This window comes from Aphis gossypii, chromosome X, assembly GCF_020184175.1.
Source record: "Aphis gossypii isolate Hap1 chromosome X, ASM2018417v2, whole genome shotgun sequence".
Classification (NCBI taxonomy): Eukaryota; Metazoa; Arthropoda; class Insecta; order Hemiptera; family Aphididae; genus Aphis; species Aphis gossypii.
Genome location: NC_065533.1, coordinates 17,968,246 through 17,989,287, shown reverse-complemented (window position 1 = coordinate 17,989,287; position 21,042 = coordinate 17,968,246). Strand labels below are relative to the sequence as shown.

The following is a 21,042-nucleotide window of genomic DNA, read 5'->3' as shown; positions in this document are numbered from 1 at the left end:
ACTAAAAATCTAACACAATCTGTACTCTGTAGGGAATAAATAAGGCTTTCATAATGCATTTTTCGATTGAAGTGTATCTGAAAACATCATCATTTTCTTCTCCCGATTTTCAATGTCCGAATCCATTAAGGATATAATCCAAAATCGTATTTTCAAAATAATTATCCCTAAAATGTTTTAAATTTTTAATGATTTGAACACATGCAAGTTGAAGTTTAATAATATTCAATAAAGGCATTTATGTACGTCACCGTTATAGACAAAATTGCTGACATTATTCGAACTTGTAGAGTAAAATCTGAGTGTTTAGCATAACCTATGTATATAATTTGCATAAAAATCATCTATCATAAATTAACATTGCCTTATCGTAAAAACGTTAACAGCAAAGTCATACATACTAATATTAATATGACCAACTAAAACATATAGTTACCATAGTGATAAATTCATCACAAATTCATAAATTTGTTATTTAGTATTTACAATAAATAACGATATTAGGTATAGAAAAATTATTTTTGTTAAGTTAAATACCCTATAGAATTGACTATAAACTATAATTTCTAGCAATAAACACTGTAATATGAATCATCACGTTGTATTATAAATCAAACATAAATCGAGCACAAAGTACAAAAAGTAAAGAAAAATTACGACATTATAAAATCGATAATATTTAAATACTGTATAACAATAATAAATTTTAACTATACGAAAATAATGGACATTATTTAAAGTCTTAAGTATAAAGCGTTCCAAAAAAAAAAAAAAAAATTACACTATAAAAACGGCAATACAGCATAATATAATATAAAAAAATAAGCCCAACCGCATGCATTATTCTCATATCTAAGTTTTTCGCAATTTTATTGAAAACTGCTGAGAGCTTACAATATTCAGACTAACTCGAAGTACCATTAGTTTTTAATTTTTAATCGATAGATTGGCTTATACGCAACACTTAATTAAGTGTTTTCAAAAATAGAGCGCAAACCACACGTCATTGAAAATCTTTGACCCGACATGAACTTATCTGGTATTTTCTCCCACAATTATATTCTTTTTATTTTTCATGAAAATATTATTATTATTATTTTAAATTAAATTAAATTATATTTTTGAGATTAACTAATAATTATGTGAAATGTATTAAAATATTATTTTTATTTACTTTTTATGTTAAAATGTGACTATTATTTTTAGTGTAAAGAACTTGAATAAGTACTCTTAACTTATTATCTGATTCTTACACTAAAAAAGATATAACCAGATAACTCGTTTAACTGTAATACAAACATACCTACGTAAACGTACTTATATATAATGGACTAATATGGTTATTGCGCCTACTTCATACTTGTAGTTTTCAGAGAATTTTTCTATAAAAAGGCGCATTTTCGAAAAAATTCTCGTTTGTGCATCAAGTTTTTCAATGTAGATTATTGGATTATATATGTGAAAAATATATTACAACGAGGTTATTTATATTTATTATGTAAATTATAAGGATCGTATTCTAACATAATATTTGAAATTCAACTATATCGTTTCTGCTACACAACGTTTTTTAGTTCATATACTAATTAGAGTATGTACTATACAGATATCAATAGTTTTAGAACAAATAACATAGAATGAGGTTTATATTTTAGTCATTTGTATATCATTACCTAACTTATTAAGAGTCACTAAAACTTTAACCCAGTCCATGGCCGATGTTGATAGTGAAATTAATAATGTATTAGTTAATGCATTATATTATAGTTAATATGTTGCACTTACTATAACCACTATGTTACTCGATCATAATTAAAAAATATATTTATATATCTGTAATATGGTTAAACATAATACGTGTATTGAAGTTTGAGGGATGAAGCCTCCCAGAATTTGGTTTTTTTAAGTAAAATGTGGTGTATAAATGCTAAAAATACAAGAATTATCAAATATTTAAAATATACTTTTTTCTATAGAAAAATTAATTTTATTGGTGTATAAATCTAAACATTGAAAATGTTAGTTGAAAAACTCTGGACGAAAAACAAAAAAAATATGAAATATAATAACACTAAAAACTAATAAGTTATAAAATTACATTAATATCATTAAAATTCTAATTATAAAAATTTAAAATAATAATAAATACCATAATAATTATATGTAAATTTTTGGTTGAGTATACCTATTGAATACAAAAAATATCAATACATTCGTACTTCATAACCTAAAATATTATAGAATTAGCATATTTTTATAATTACAAATGTATGTAATACATTATTTATATAATAAAATAAATTAATATTAGGTATTTTAAAATTATAAAATATTTAAGATTTGCATAATATACTTAGCCATATTATACAATCTTGAATTTGTTATATCACTAGCACTCATTGTATACTTAAAAATGATAAATATAAAATATTTGAGGTTACGTTATACTATACGTTCTATTTAAGTTTAAGAGGACTCGATACCCGGTTGTATCAAGCGTGTTGTCTCGATCTTATGAACGTAAGACAACAAATTTGCGTTCAGCAGAATCAATTGTATGCTGTTAGCTTTAATGTTAGAGTTAATTTACCTAGCTATTTTACTTACTATTGGTATTTACATTTAACTCTCAACTGATTGAGGAATAAATTTTAACTATGTATAGATAACTGGTATTTACTATTTAGTAGAAAAAAAATGTTTAATGTATATATTACTGGCAAAGTAGATAATTTAGCACTGACGCACTGTAGAGTGTAGATTAAATATTGAATTTATTAAAAATAAAATAAAACATCTTACTGGGTAGGTATTTAAAATAATCATAAGAAAACTCAAAATAGACCCCTCAAATATTAATTGCCTATTAATAGTTACTATTATTCCGTTAGGTATATACTACAGAAGAATTAATATAATAGATATAAAAAAAATATATTATTTTATAAGTTACTAAGTAAATCGTCGCGACTTGTGAATTGTAATACTGTAGTAGTTCACGAAGAGATAGTGATAGACATTAGGTATTAATTGTGCATAATTCTTATTATTACCTACTTACGATAAATATAAAATTATATTCCTTTTTAGAAATCAAAAGTTCATTATCATTATCAAATTGTTCCGAATCTAAAATTCAAAACTACTGTACGCAATAAATTATAAAATAAAAATAATTGTCGGGGCAGCTGAAATGACCAGTATTCTTAATTTTTAGGAGTATTTAGATTTATAAATTTATAAATATTCAAGCTTTTTTTACTCACTGACAGAAATTTTCTCATATGTAGGTATTAAAGGTCTGCACGGGCCGATAATTTACAGCCCGGCCCGACCCGGTAATATTTTTTGGCAGCCCGGGCCGACCTGGCCCGTTAAAATTTTTAGAAAGCCCGGCCCGGCCCAGGAATAGTATTTTCCATTTGGTGAGGAAGCCGAACCATGTACGTTTGGTTCGTAATTTTAAAAACTGCTCGGCCAGGATATTTAACACATTTAATACAAAATGTCTGGCGTACGGGAGCTTAGCACCTCTCCCGAAAAAAAAATAATTTTTTAGCCTAAAAGCCCCCCTAAAAATATTAAACAAAAAATTTTTTATATTGGTGAATTTCTAATGTAGAAGCCCGGCCCGCCCGCCTTTGATGTAAAGGAAGTCCGGCCCGGCCCGGACCCGTAACTTTTGTCCTATTAAAGGTCCGGCCCGGCCCGTCTTGCATTTTATAGAAACCCGGCCCGGCCCAAAGCCCGTCCGGGCCGGGCCAATTTCGGACCGGGCTGGGTAAGCCCGGCCCGTGCAGGTCTTTAGTAGGTATAATGTATAATATTATATTTGAGTATTTTCTATGAGTATGAAATTATCCTATTAATATAGATTATTATTTATTACACGTTATATCTTATAAGTTATAAGTTATAAGTTATTACTATATTTTCGCATACATTGTGCCATTGTATATTCTATATAATATTATTTACTCGTTTCATGCATTTTGTATAATATATTTATTTTGATTCATATTATTACCTAACCATAAATAGCGTGGTTATGAAAAATATTTGAAATGTTAGATTATTATTATTTTTATACATCGTATATTTAAAAATATTTTATTTGTCTGGCATAAAATAATAATTTTCAAATTTAAATATAACTGTATTTGGTATTTGTTTCTTAGGTTCACAATTTAGTTATGAAGAATTGGAATATAAAAAAAATATCCAGTGCTATTATAACTAAGTTTATAATTTTCCTCTATGTTATCAAGTAAGTAGTAACTAATAATGTAATATCATTGCCTTAAAATAAGGTGCTTAGATTTTCATAACAAAAGTACTGGACTAGTTTTGATAATCTTTTATGGGTTCACATTGATTCAGGAAAAATAAATTTACAATTATTTATCAATCTTATTCCAGAACATACCTACTTAAATTATTATAAATATTTATTTGCTAATCCATATTTCAGTTATTCTCAAATTCAATGTAATCTATTAAAAAAATGTTCATCTACAGAATATTTATACTTATACATCAGCATCACAATCCTAAGTTTTGAATTATTCAATCCATTTGTAGCTCATATTTTATTTTAAATAGTTTTCAATTTAGATATTCAAAATGCTTGGAATTCAGAGATATTCTACCAGAGGATGCAAAGCAATATGATAAAATGAGACCACCTAAAATAGATGGCACAGCAACTAAAGTTCATTTTCATGTTACGGTGATGGGCTTAGATTCAATCGATGAAAATGCAATGGTAACTATTGTATTTAAATTAAAAATTATTTTACAATTAAATGTTTTTTTTTTTTTTATAAGACATATGCTGCTGATATTTTTTTTGCTCAAACATGGAAGGATCATAGGCTTCGTTTACCGGAAAACATGACTTCCGAATATAGGTAAGTATCAATATAATATAATATGTAATCATGCATTCTTTAGATTCAAAAGTTCTTAATCTGACTTAATATTATTTTAGTTGCATAAAATAGGTTCTTATAATAGGTTTTATAAAAGTTAAAATACCATATAAAATATATAAAATACCAGATATTGTATACAAAGTTAGTAAACAATAATATAATTATTATAATTGTTCATAACAAATATTGTTTTCAGATTATTAGAGGTTGATTGGTTGAAAAATATTTGGAGACCGGATTCGTTTTTTAAAAATGCTAAAGCTGTTACATTTCAAACTATGACAATTCCAAATCATTACATGTGGCTTTATAAAGACAAAACTATTCTCTACATGGTCAAGTATGAATTTATCAACATCAATAGTTATTTTTGTTTTAAAGCCAATTCAATATTTATCAAAGTGATTTATCGTTTTTAGATTAACGTTAACATTATCGTGCGCAATGAACTTCATGATATATCCACATGATACACAAGAATGCAAACTTCAAATGGAAAGCTGTAAGATAAAACTGTCATTTAGAAGTAAAATCCAAAAAAAAAATTAAAATATCTTATTTATTTTAGTGTCTCATACCACTGATGATATGATATTCCAATGGGATCCAGAGGTACCGTTAGTTGTTGATGAAAACATTGAATTGCCTCAATTACAGTTAGTTAAGAATCAAACTGCTGACTGTACTCAAGTTTATTCCACCGGTATATATTTTCCTTTAATTGTACTAGTCATAATTGTTAATAAATATAAAACTATTATATTATCTAGATTAAATATACCACAGTATACAAGTTAGTAAGTTCGCATACAGACTACAGAGTGCAATTATAAGTTATTTACTCGTTACTGGTATATATAATATATACATTAGCCATTAGGTATACAGTGTGGAATTAAAATTAATTGTTTTATAATATTGTTATTCTTGGTTATATCCTTGTTTTTTTTTAACGGGGAAACGTATTACGAGAATCTGTATATGGATCAAATCATATACCTGTAGAGTACAGGCTACAATATACCTACCTATTATAGATTGAATATAAAACAGAAATTTATTTTACAGTTCCCCCAAACACCTTTTTTAAATAAATTGGTAATTTTTATAGAATTTCTATTTTTAACAACAAACTTATCGTTTTCAAGTAATTGGGTACATAGGTACATAATTTAATAATAATTTTGTTAATTATATTGTAGCATATTATTATTATAATCACGATTGAAATTTATTGTTAACTTTGTCTGGTATATTCTACTCATAGACTTATAATATATTATAAGTCTATGATTCTACTATTATATATGGTTTGTACATAGATACTACATTTGACTAACCAATTTTCATATTTAATTTATGTTTAAAAATTTAAGTTTGTTAGAACTTACAAACTGTAACTAAAATATGGTATTAACTTGATGCACTTACTTAATGTTTCAGGAAATTTTACTTGTCTTGAAGTTATTTTTGTTCTTAAACGAAGACTTGGGTATTATCTGTTTCATACATATATTCCTACCTGCCTTATCGTCATTATGTCGGTAAGTAAATAATAATTATCATATAAACTAATAATAGTGATTCATATACATAATAATGTTTAAGAAATATAGTTACACATATAATAATTTCATAATGTTAATTCTTTGTGCGTTATCTTAAATAAAATATACCACAAAAACAACCGTTTTATGGCCTATTATAAGCTTCTGATAGTACCTACTTGTATTGGTCTTTAATTCCTTTAATTAAATTTGACTAAAAATTTGAAATTATTACTAGCTATCATGATACTAGTGTATAATACAATTTATATTATTATTTTTAAACATTTTTTTTTTTTTTTTTTTGGTTGTTAAATAATTATTCTATATATATTTTTAATTGTTATTAGTTATTAGTGTTTACTCTAATAAATACATATATTATTTTTATTATAACTTCAAGTGATAATCAATAACCCCAACAGTTGATCCTTGAGAGAATTAGCGCAAAGCATGTTTAAAGGAGTATATTTAGGTAATTCATATGGCATGTACGTTTGGGCTGTATCGTTTATGCCTGTATCAGTGTAAGTAGTAAATGAACATTACTATGTGTAATACATTATCGTTTTTGCTAAAATAAAATTTTCACACGTACACTCACATTTCAATACTTTGCGGATAATGACATTTATGTTTGCATAACTAGAAAAAAATATTAAAAGTAAAAGTAAATTAAACTTACTTCCTGAAATTCGATTATAATTTCGAAAAAAAATGGATTAAATTCATAAAATTCTAAGTTAAGATAGGTACTTAGCAATATTTTTTTCTATTTAAAATCTTATGAACCCAAAATGAACACTAATAATGCAATGCAATTATTTCACGGAATTTTTATAATAATATCTTAATTTTGAAATTCTTCAAAATTAAAAATTGAAAATCAACTTCCTAAATATTTTTCGATGATATTGATACGTACTTTAAAAATGTAAATTGGATATTGCGAAGAATGTGTCATCACCACATATTGGTCTAAAAAACGTATGAAAAATATGTGTTCTGTGGTACCCTGCTTAATTAGGTATCTTGTATTTTCAGCCAATGACAAACATTTTTGTTGTTTAAAATTATATAAAACAATAGCCAAATTAAAATTTTTTTAGTGGGTTTCGTTTTGGATTAAACCTGAAGCAGCTCCAGCTCGCGTGACGTTGGGTGTTACGTCTCTATTGACATTGTCGACACAGCACGCTAAATCTCAAGCTGCACTGCCTCCAGTTTCATATCTGAAGGCAGTCGATACATTTATGTCTGCGTGTACAGTGTAAGTATATTATATGGCTTCTGAACAAACGTATTTTACAATAATAATTATTTTTGGAATGGAGGACAGTTTGTAAAATTACCACTTGAAGTTTAGTTTTTTGAGTACAGAGTAATAAATTACTGATATTGTCATATAATAAATTAATAAACCATAAACTTTTATTAATATTAAAATAAACGTAATGATTATTGATTATTCACATTAATTTATTAGGTACTATATTATTATAGTTTTATATAACAGGACTTTGGTGTTATTATTTTTCAATATGAAAATAACTTCTATTATATTTTAATATTTTTAATTAAATTGATATAGAAATAAATATTTAAAAATAATTGTTTGCCATCATATACTATAGTACATTTGCACAAATGAGTGCACTTTACATACAAACGCATATAATTAAACTATTTGTATTTTAAATGAAAATATATTAATTAGGTTGTTCATAATAAATTATAGAATGTAATAATAAAATCAGTAATTTTAATTAATCTAAAATTAATTTAAATAGATGATTAAATATCTAAAATAATGGATATAAACATGTCATACATACAGATGTACAAACCATAGTATAAAAATTTAATATAGTAAACAATAATTATAGGTTTAAAATGTTAAAGTCATGTATCAAAGTTTATGTACTTTTTAATAATCACGGTGTGCTGTGATTCAAAGAGAGACCCAAGCTCCCCCCTTCGAAAGTTAAATTATAATTTTAGTCTAAAATCAAATCCTTAATTAATATAAAAAACTGGTAGCCTCCACCATCCCAAAAAAATCCTAGATTCGCCGCTGAAGATGTGTGACGGGCGATACCTATTACCACCAAAAATAGGTGGATCTCATTTGATGGAAAAGGAGAAGGTCCACTTTTGGTGACTTTCAAGAGACCTTCTCCTTTTCCACTAAATGAGATCCATCTATAATTTAAACATGTTTTTACCAAAACAATTTATATACTACGCTTATATTAAAACCTTTAATACAGTTATAAGTTTATTTAACATACTAATGATAAGTTGAAACAATGATATAATTATTGTATACTTTAGCTATGTATATTATACTCATAAAGTCATATATAAAGTTAAATTTAAATTTGTTTAGTACTAATATTTGGTTCCTATATTTACTTTCAATAATTTTAGCCATCACAAACTTATAAATTTTAAAAAATTCTTTTTATTTTACAGTTGTAATGCACAATTTAAACAGTACAACCCTTTCACTTGTTCATAAAATATTGTCCCGTTAGATATTATCTTAGTTAATCAACATAAAATCTAAATACGATAACGGTTTAACATACAATCAAATACGATAAACGTATAATATACATTAATTATATGTTATATAACAAATGTATATTGTATATTTATTATATTTATATAAATGTCGTAGGCATATAGTCAAAGAATTTGATTTTTATGCAATTTCACTATCCACCTAGATATTTAGTTAAATGCATAGTCATTTAGTAAAATTACTAAGCATTTCACTAAATGTCCATTTCAAGGGGGGGAAATAATAAAAATGAAATAGTTTGTATTATTTAGATAATTAACTACATTTTTTATTAATTATTTATTGCTATTTTATAAACGAGTATATAAAAAAAAACTATGTATTTTTTATTAATATGTAAAACACGTAGGTAATATGTTTAATTTTGTGTCCATCGGTATCATTGTTTTAAAACTTAAAGTATAAATATAGGTATATAGATAATTATTTAACTAGTCGTGTGGTAAATGTAGACTATAGTATGAGTATGTTAGATATATACCCTAGTATATAGTACCTATGGGTAATGAGTACTATGTATTCTTATTGAATAAAAATAAAAGTTCCATTGGTTTTTACTTTGGAAAATTAATTATGCCCTTAGACACGAGTGGCGAGGGGGGCATTGTCCCTTAAAAATATTAGAAAGACATTGTTTTTATATATAATGCTCCCACCTGAAAATTTGGTCTGGCTACGGGCCTGAATGCCTGATGTAGGTACTTGGTTGTATAAGAACCTTATCTTTATTGAGTTGTAAGTTATTTTTAAAAAAAAATTTTCCACCAAATAATAACTTGTAATAACAAGTAATAACTAAAAATTAACAAAGATTTGTAATTATAATATAACTTTTTTATTCATTTTTTATACTCGTACTATCACATCTAATTAGTAATTACTTATATATAATATATATTTATTATTTAAGTCTTAAAACAATAGTACCGATGGACACGAAATTAAACATATTTCATATACCTACCTACGTGTTTTACATATTAATAAATAATATAGTTAAATTTTTAATATAATACAAAATGTTTCATTTTTATTATTTGCCTGACTTGAAATAGGCATTTAGTAAAATGCCTGATTTGACTGTATGCTTACGACATATTATATTACCAATCATATATATGAGTACATAGCTAAAGTATACAATAATATATCATTTTTTCAACCCAGCATTAGTATATTCAAAAAATTATAATTATATTAAAAGTTTTTAAGGTAGAACACTTATTTTTTTTGTAAAAACATGGTTAAATTAGATGGAAAATATGGATCTCATTTGGTGGAAAAGGGAAAGGTACACTTTTGGTGTAAAAGGAAAAGCTTCACTTTTGGTGGAAACGTGTTACGTATGCATATATGATACTGCCAGTGTTATCACTTTTTCAGTAATATTTTTGTTAGGTACCTATAGTCCGTCTACCATATCTATAATTTTACCTTATAAGGTGTCATCTCAGAACGCACTGGGAAGATCCAGATTATTTTATCGGGTGTAAATTAAATAATGTTTTAACCATGAATTAATCTTAGTTCATGGTTTTAACCATACGTACGTAAAGGTAACTACTATTACGTAGTTATAAATTATTATATATTGATAGAAAAAATGTTAAAATTCCAATTTTAAAAATTTTACAAAAGGCTAGCATAACCATAAGTGAAGTATTACTTAAGAAAAAATAAAAGTAAGTATACCTAAGGGTATGGTAATACTTTCAAAAAATCCTATAAAGCTATTTTTTCCATTATAAACTTTTCTTAAAACATCTTATTTAATTGTATAGGTATGTTAAAATATAGTCATGTCCTATAAAAAATTCTTAATATTTCCTGAGAACATGTTTATTATTCTTGTGATTACTATAATTGTATTATTTTAACTTATTAAATACTAATATATACGACATTTAAAATATTTCCTCTATAGTTGTACCAACTGCCAAGTAGGTAGGTAGTACAACTGTACCTATCAATTACCATTTTAATTTGTATTTTATTATCTATATACTTCTGTTTGTTTATAACATTTTACCAATGTGTATTTCAATAGGTACCTATATAGAGTGTATGATATTTTTTATAACTTTAAAATCGTTTAACTACATATATTTTGTAATTTATATGTTTATATTACATCGTATACTTAATATACATTACGATTACGTAATTTATATAAATAAAATTAAAATTATTATTATGTAATATATATATTTCTTAATTCAGTATGTTAAACTAACAAAATTTGTAACCAATATATGTTTTAGGTTCGTATTTATGGCTCTCATGGAATATTGTTTGGTGAACATAGTGCTTGGTGATTCCGACATGCCTCCAAAACCATTGAATAAAAAATCATTTAATTTCAGCTTCAGAGTAAATATCATTTTTAATTTTAGTAAAGTTAATAAAAATTAGTTTGGTATTTTTGAGTATTTAAAAATTAAGACCATTAATTAGACCGATGACCTAACTGTTTTGGAGTTCATTGTATTTTAAATGAGTAGAGAATTAAAATAAAATAAGTTATCAGTATACAAATTCATATTAATGATCAGCTCTAAAAATAAAACTTTATAAAAAAATATAAATGTAAATGCACAAAATTAAACGACAATTATGATCAAAGGTCACTTTGAAGTAGGTATCAACATATCGTCCTGCAACCATAAAATATTATCTAAAAAAGAAAACTCAATTATATGGTTAGTAACTTTTACGAATATAATTACTCTAAAAAATGCTCAAAATATGTGAACATAAATCATAAGTATGGAAATTAGGAATAAGGCTTTATAGTATACATTATATTTTACTATCATTATTTATATATTCTTTTTTTTTTTTAACTTTTAACGACAACATATAGGTAGTAAGTACCCATACTATACATCATTTCCACTTTTCCGCATGCTTCAATATTATACTCATATTGCATATACTTATATATATTCATGTATTCATGATATTCTTTAAAGTAAAATAAAGAAGAAAAAAATTTACACCCTGTCCATAATTACCCAAGTGTAGATTATCCCCAATTTATACTTACATGATAAATAAATAATAAGAATAAAAATATTACTTTAATAGTTTATTCGGTAAAGCGTATGTAAGTTATGACGTGGCTATCGAATTGTAATAATGCATGTTATAATATGACATAAACTCGAAAAGCAGTTGACGCTTGTTTATATAAGACAAAATATAAATTATAATTAATGATTAAATAATTTCTAAGGCCATTATTGAAACCAATGAAACCTTGTCCAAAGTGTAAACAAATTGATCATTTTATCAATAAACACTCATTTTTGCGAAATATTTTTAAACATTTTTTGAATAAGAATTTATAGTAGGTATGTATACATGGTAATTTTTTCTATTTTCTCTCAACTATTATCATTCCAATTATTTATTACAATATTAGGTATATCATTTTATACAATTGAAAATAACTTAATAATAAGGTTATAAAATACAAACTAATTAAAAGTATATAAAGGGTTAGAAATTGGGTATGCCCGGATATCTTGCAATCAAAAAAAAGCGGGCAAGTGGATACCGTTCTGCTGTATATTAGGGGGTGGGGTGGACCTCGGACTTGGGTAGGTTAAATTTGAATGCAATGATAGGTATCATTGTATACGAAAAACGATTCTGAACGAAGTTGATTTGTCAGCCTAGGATATAATTTCCAGTGGTAGGTGAAAAAGGTGGTTTATGTTTTAATGGCCTGAATACACCAAAATTTAAGTTCTTTTATAATTATTGTAAGCTAAACTTATGAAAAATCTTTTATTAAATTTTCAACTCTTAGCTGCCTATACAAACATCTTTATGAATTAAACCTACAAAATAATTTGCAAATATTCATAATTTTGACGAATTTTCGTCAAAATTTGAACTTCAAATGCTAATAAAAAAAAATTATGCCAATATATTCTTATAATTATTTAATCACTATAAGAATAACATATGAGGAACTTTGTATAAAAATTTCAAGTATTTTGATTGGACCAAAAAAATTTAATCGACATTTCAAAAAAAAATTTTCAGAAAAATTGAAAATTTCAGTTGTCTATAAAAAGCTCAAAAAAACTCAAAATATTTTGAAAATTAAAGCATGTAAGGAAAATGCCAATCTAAATAACTGGTAAAATTTTCAAGTATCTACGACTTATACTTTTTGAATAATAACAAATATTTAAAATCGTTTGAGGATAAATCGTTATCGTTACGCGATTTCGTAAAAATTTAAAATTTAAACGCACTTAAAATTTTTCTTATAATGATGCTTCGAGTTTTCTCTATAGATACTTGAAGGAAAACTTATGGAAAACTTAGTGTTGTATTTTCAATTCTTAGTTATTAACACAAACATTTTTATGATTTTTCAACTTCAAAATTACTTGCAAATTTTCACGTTTTCGATAGATTTCGTAAAAATTTGAACTATAAACGCTTATAAAAAAAAATTGTGACTAACAATTTTTAATTTTTTTTAGCTACAATAAGAAAAACTCATAAAGAACCTTGTATTAAATTTTCAAGTTTTTTTGGTCATTCAAAATTTTTTTACCGTAACTTCAAAAAAAAATTCGCATAAAAATCGAAAAATTCAGTGGTCTATAAATAACTTAAAAAAAGTCAAAAATTTTTGAAAATTTAACTGTATATAGATAACACTAATATAAACATTTGGTGAAAATTTCAAGTATTTACAGTGATTAGTTTTTGAATTACAACCATATAAAAAAATCGATTCGATCGACAACTGGTTTTGCGTAAAAATTCCCGTTTTTCCGTCATTTTTTTTTTGTTTTTCTCGATTTTTTTGAAAACTGTTGGAAAATCTTTACTTTTTACCTCTATAATGCACCAAGGATATTCACTTTTCCATCGGGAACCACCCCCGAAGTTTGAAATTGAAGCATTATTTCGGCTCTTTATGCTGCACACAGACACAAAAAAAACATACATCATTGTAAAATCAATACATTCATCACTCCGTTCAGAATCTAAAACACTTCAATGTTCTATATTTTAAAATGACTCTAAATTTATTTGGAAACGAATTAAAAAAATTATGTTAATATTGTTTTGTTATGTGAGAACATTTTTGTATGACGTACCTACATAATAAAATCTTTTTATAAATTTAATTATAGATTTGATAACAATTGAATATTTAATTACCTATTTTTATAATTAGTAGATTGTTTGCTAACATCTTAAAGTAAAGTACTAAATAACTTACCGGTTGTTTATTTTCGTGCTTCTTTTTCTTGGCTTTCTATTATATGATTTTTTTGAAGCACTATCAAATAATTTTCTTTTTTTAATTATGTCTGATATTGATAAAATAAAATAATAATAAAATATATTTGCTGAACATTTTGAATTGATACGCACTTATGACTTTTGTAGTTCATTTTTTATATACTATAGAAACTTATAATATGTAATAATATACTAAAATTATATTTGGTATATTAATTATTTTTATTATTTTATTCAGTTTGCTCTAGGTTATAGGTTAGGTCATTGGTGTACTAGAAGATAGAAAATATTGGCAGTTGTCCCCTCTATTCCACCACCACCGAGAAGTTTTTTAAACAATATCGTGAATAGTATATAATATATACAGCATAACTTTTTTTAAATCATATTAATTAATTAGTAAGTCACTGACCTTGATTTTCGGCCTTAAAGGACGTTAAATTCTTGAATTTTTAGTTCAAAAAAAAATTTTGGCCGACAACGAATAGGTACTCATTTTGTAAGTAGATCAGCTTAGATTTTCAGCGTTATATTTATTAAAAAGTCCTAAGCTCTGATACTATGCTGCAAGATATGTCATGTTATATTATAAATTAGGTACGATAAATATGAATGGATTTTGTTTCTCGAATAATTTATATCCATATAAACGTGAAAAACTACCAAAATTGCAAATTAAATCAGATTGAAAATTAAATAACTAAGTTAGAATTTGTATTTTTTATTGATGGAATTATACTTATTGACTTTTGATTTTCTTTTTTGTTACATAGTAACAGTAACATTTAACAAAGAAATATTATTTATTATTTAATTATTAGTTAGAACCTCTAATTAAAATACATGCATTGCGTATGCGTTCTGGATCTTTTGAAACGCAATTTATTTGAGTACTATAGTGTCTATACCTTTATACGGAATGCAACTCCACTCTCAAGTGCTCCTTTTGTGAGTAAATAGGTACTTAATAAATGGTTTTAGAACGGTGGTTAGTGGCAAATGGCAATACAAAATACATAATACACAATTAAAAGTAAACAATACTTGAAAAAAAGAGAAGATAATATGTTCTTATAGATCTTCTTCTAAAGGTACCAAAAAGCGGGAAATAGGTATTGATAATATATATATATATATATATATATATATATATATATATATATATAATATTATAATGAAGTGTATTCATATAACTAGTTATAGAGATAACAAAAATGAATTGTTTTTTTAAATTTAAATAATTTCATGAAAAATATGTTTTGGTTTGCAGAGCAACTTGAAGTTAAATGACGGCCACCCGATCCCGCCGCCTCCGCGTCCACCGCCACAGGCCACCGCGGCCGCCTTAGCCGCTACTACAGCCCTCGCACAGAGAAACCGCACCAGAGCTATAAACATCGATAGATTTTCGAGAGTGTTCTTTCCATTGCTATTCGCAGTACTCAACATGACGTACTGGGTTATTTTCGCACGGTTTTTATAATGTCATCACGCGATATATGACATCCCGTCGCCCCACACACCCGTTACACTATCAATACCCATCGTTAAATTTATAATACGACTTACATCTACTTTCGTTAATATCACGACAACAGTATTTAGGTATCAATATACGTACATATTAGAGATTTGCGCCTATACATATAGTACACCAAAACAATTATTACTGTTCAGGGTTATTCAAATAAAATATTATGCGATGCTTTGTGTCCGCAGGCTTTCTGTAACAACGTTTTTGGGAGATGTGTTAAAGATACTGTATAAATAACACTATTATCATAAACTACAGAAGAGTCAAAAAATTAACCAAGTCAGTTGCAACTGATATGCATGGAATGAATTCCAATGAGTTCCAACTATTGATGTTATTTGTGTGACCAAGGAAATCCAAGCCATTCGTATAGAACATATTATAAATGTTAGGTATATTATTCAATAAATTTGCAAAATTATTCATTTATTTAACGTATTTACTCTGAATCTAAAAACTGAAAATAGATATTAATTTTAAATCTCATGAATCATTTTGAAGAACCCTGCATAATAATATAATATAACCTGCATGTATACCGCAGCTATATAAAATCTGATAACCTGTACGCTAATCAGTCGTTTAAGAGTTATTGATATACGTTATGATATTAAAATTGAATCAATGATGTTTGAAAAACGAAATAATATTAATCTGACAGTTATTCAAATGAGATCTCCGTGAATTTCGTAAGGTGCACCAATTATGTTATCATACCGAACTACAGGTTGTATCTTAAAATGACGTAGGCGTTGATTTTTAATGATTAAAAAATCAATATCTGCCTATAATTGTAAAATTAAATTTAAAAAAAAAAAAAATTAATAATACGTTTCTTTATTTCAATTGACCTATTTGTATGTCTGTACAAAACAAAGAAACAATTTTTTAATTTTTTTAAAATTCTGTTTTATTGATCTGAAATCACGCGTATGACATAATATAATACACTGTAAAGAATATGTATGAATATGTATCTTAAACGGTCGAACTAGTCAAAAATTAAATATATTTTAACGATAATCCGATGCCAAATATTGGATTTAAAGTGAAATACTGTAATAGTTTTAAAACTGTTGGTCCATAGCACTAAGAAGATATATTTTTGTTGTAACTAAAAGAGTTCCGGGATCACAAAAGGTTTGAGAACCACAATAGTAGATAGGTTAATAATATACATAATATTAAGAAAATATGATACATTTTTGATTACTTTTAATCAGATAGACAATATTTGATTTTCTGCATTTTTCAAAACGATCAATAGATAGATGAGATATTTATTCGTTTATGCGCGTGATACGCTGTTCTTATTATAAATATAGGTACTTTTGATGCGCTTCAATGACCCTCATAAAGTTAGTAACACAACCATAACAGAATACAAAAACATTTGAAGCATGTCTTATCAAATTGTTGTTAACTTGTTAGAATTGCTGGATTACTCCCAGAATTTTATTTTTTTCAGGACAGCTTTTATAATTTTGCATTGCTATTTGCTATACTTATACTTCATCAACACAACTTTATGCTAACAAAATTTCACTTGAAACAATTTTCCAACAAATTTGTTGGATATATTAATTCGTACATGAACAGTTATGGTTGTATTACTAACTTTATGTAGATCTTCAATGTTATACCTAATTGGAACAAATATTACCCGTGAATATTAGCTGCAATTCTAAAGCAGTTCACTCGTACTCAAATTATACATAAGTACCACTATATATACCCATAGCATTCTAGCTCATACTAACCGCAGTTGTATATAGTATATACGTAGGTGGTAGGTACATATAAAAAAATAAATGACAGGAATGCTTAAGGGTACTTACGAATACAGGAGTTGAAATCTATTTTAAATAATATTTAATATCCATAAAAATCGTTAAAGATCTTTTAAAAATCAAAAGAAATGCTGAAATAGAATTTTTTTTTAAATTAATAATGAAATAAGATTAAATTAAAAGCAATAATTTATTTCAAAATAATAATTGTTTCATAATTTTTATAAAAGAAAAACCGATATAAAATTTAAAATTCAACAAATCCAAAAGCCCCAACATTATTCATCTGTTTTATTATTTTTTTTTTAAATGAAAGTAACGTGAAATTTTACTGTTTTATTATATTATTATTTTAAATAATTTAATAATTGTCGGTTAATTGAATTCTTTATTATAAACCGTAATTATATATTTCATAGTCTTGTATAAAAGTCTTATTATTTATTTATTTTTTTGAAATAATGATATACAAAGTATTAACTTCCCAAATAAGCTCGGTATTATTTAAATAGTTCATACCTACGTATCTTAAAAATTTAAACCGGAATTTATGAAGTATGTGTATGAATTATACATGAATTTAGATCACCGTGCCAATACAATATGGTCATAATTAAATTTATCGCGATAACAGTATAGTGTCAACAGTTAAGTATCGGGTATCATTCCAATCGACCAAATAACGATGATTCGAGAAAATAATGAAAATTTGCCATCCGTCGACAATCACGACAATGGTTAAAATTTTTCGTTAAAACTTATGAACTGAGACTTCAGGCAATAGATATTTTAAATTATTCGTAAAAGTCTTATACAGAAATCGTGAAGTAAGTCTAGCAACCAAAATTATACACATCGAATTTGCTCATATTATAAAAGCTAAACCTAGCCTATAAAACCAATAATAATGATGACCATTTATGCCATGTAAATTAAGTATAAGACCATTTATAATATTTTATTCCAGTGGATTGAAATTTTAAAACACTATTTCCTGTTTTGAAATATTCACCATTAAATTTAATTTGTTACAAAATTAAATTTCTATGGATAATTAATCCTAATTTCAGCTACTTAACAAATTTCAAGATACCTATTATTATTAATATTGTGCGCGATTGATTTGTGAAGGTATATGGTCAGTATACAGTATCTGGTACCTAGGTATAGTAGTAAGTCAAAAGAAATAGGTATCTAACATCTAACAATTGTAGTACCTACATACTTACATTATATGTACAACAATATCTATAAATATAATAATATGTTTTAATTATATTATATATTTATATTATATTAATTAGTTATAGATAATAATATTACTAAAAATTGGAACACAAGAAATATAAAATTGTAAAATTTACATATAATGATAATATTATAATAAAAAATTGTATTTTGTTTGAATGTTCTATAAAAAACTTTAAATGTGCAAATTTGTAAAATTATAGCAATATAAAATTTCCTTTAAGTTTTAAACAGTTATATTATAAATTAAGATTATATAAAAATTATGAAAAAGTAGGAATGTACGCTTAATGGATTAAATGATTAATAAAGTATTTGGTGTAACTAAAATATCTAGAAAAATAAAATGAATTTAAATACTTACAAGAACATTTATTATCTATCTTTACAGTTTATTAGTTTTAATAATAATAATGATATTTGATAAGGAATATACAAATAAAAAATTATTTGTTTGAATATTATTCTAAAACAGTTATAGATTTGTATGAACTTGTAAAATTTAATTCAGTTGATAATATTTTGTATGATATGCTAAGTGAGCACAGTACAAGTTTTATGACATAATGATTTTTCTTGTTTTTGGAAAATACTCAATAAGATATATTATGTATAAAGTAATATTATAAAAATGTTAAATGAAATTTTGGATTTACTAATAATAGTGGCAAATTAGTGAGATAAAAATTGAATCAGTGATTAAGACTAAAATTGAAATAATATTTTTTCATACAAACTTATGATAAAAAATACCGTTTTTATTTTTATAAAAAACACAAAAAGTAGTACAATTTTTTAATTTTACATATATTGTACTGGCGTATTATGTATTAAGTTATATTTTCTATACTTAAAATGAAAATCTAATTCTAATGACTATACTTTAAAATGTAGGAAGTATATGTACCTATTTAGATTTTATTATATTAACTATAAGTCTGTAACCATTAGAGTTAAATGTTAAGATTAGAAAATATAACTAAATAATTAATACATAATATGTCCAATTAAAATTGAAAATAAAATTTTTATTTTACATACATTTAAATTGGACATATTATGAGAGTAAATTATACTTTCTAAACATAACTTTCAATTCTGAATCTTATAGTTATTTTATTATCTTATTTTTATTATATTAATTTTTAAAAATCTCATTTAAACATATCTTTTATAATGAAATATTCAATTTACAGTCCATTTGTATATTATTCATAGAAAATAAGTTTCAAATGTGTAAGGTGAATACAGAATTTTTTATTAGCAAAATCAATATTTAAACAATATACTTAAACATAAAAATGAATAATTATAACTTAAAAGTATTTTCATTTTTTAAATGACTCATATCAGTACATCAAGTTTGAGGTTATATCTTTTCTAATCCATTCTATTCTATTTCCATTGGTAATTGCTTCTTATATTTTATATGAACACTGTGTTGTATGGTGATATCTAAACAGTAAACATAAATTGTATAGGACTAATACATGATTGTGTTTTAAATTTTGATTTTTCAAATTTAGAAAAAATCTAATAAAAACATATTATTATCTGTAATATTGCTTTTAGGGTCTATTAATATCTCAATCCAATGGTAAATGTTACAAATATGTGGGTAAATGTTACAAATATGTGAGACGAATAATAATTTTTTTATTAGAAAAATAAACATTTCATTAGTATAGTCACACTTATTTTTAAATAAAATTTAATATTTTTAATTTTTGACAATCTCATTTCAACTTTCTTTTAAAATGAAAATTTATATTTAGTGTCTAATTATATATTTAACTAATGTTCAAAGTTTTAAATGTGTGAGATGAATAAAAAATTTTAAACACATAATTTTTTAAAAAAGTAATGAATTTTAATTTATAAAAATCTCATTAAAACATATCATATAATATAATGTAATATTATATAATTTACATAAGCTAAAAAAATATTAACTTTAAATAACCAATATTTCAAACTAAAACTAAATCAAAAAGCTCTAATTGTTCTTTCAATATAATATGACTTATCGAATAATATATTTATAAATCATTTAAAAAAAATTAAAACTGTTTTTTAATTTTTGTATGTGTGTAAATATGCAACAATCAATTTGCATTAGCTAAAA

General features: G+C 25.0%; 1 protein-coding gene across 2 annotated transcripts in view; it reads left to right on the top strand.

Moving 5' to 3' along the window:
• LOC114129824 (glycine receptor subunit alpha-2-like) overlaps window positions 1-19,198 on the top strand; it is a 28,254-nt gene extending 9,056 nt beyond the window's left edge. Inside the window, exons 3-12 of one of the 2 annotated variants that reach the window (XM_027994669.2) lie at window positions 4,179-4,267; window positions 4,615-4,765; window positions 4,828-4,910; window positions 5,131-5,274; window positions 5,354-5,436; window positions 5,503-5,637; window positions 6,378-6,478; window positions 7,591-7,751; window positions 11,330-11,438; window positions 15,616-19,198. In XM_027994669.2, the coding sequence (XP_027850470.1) occupies window positions 4,194-4,267; window positions 4,615-4,765; window positions 4,828-4,910; window positions 5,131-5,274; window positions 5,354-5,436; window positions 5,503-5,637; window positions 6,378-6,478; window positions 7,591-7,751; window positions 11,330-11,438; window positions 15,616-15,828 (1,254 nt within the window). In that variant the 5' untranslated portion in view covers window positions 4,179-4,193 and the 3' untranslated portion in view covers window positions 15,829-19,198. Of the gene's footprint in view, window positions 1-4,178; window positions 4,268-4,602; window positions 4,766-4,827; window positions 4,911-5,130; window positions 5,275-5,353; window positions 5,437-5,502; window positions 5,638-6,377; window positions 6,479-7,590; window positions 7,752-11,329; window positions 11,439-15,615 lie in introns of both variants that reach the window. The other variant, XM_027994668.2, reaches the window with a different exon arrangement.
• Window positions 19,199-21,042: the final 1,844 nt, after the last annotated feature.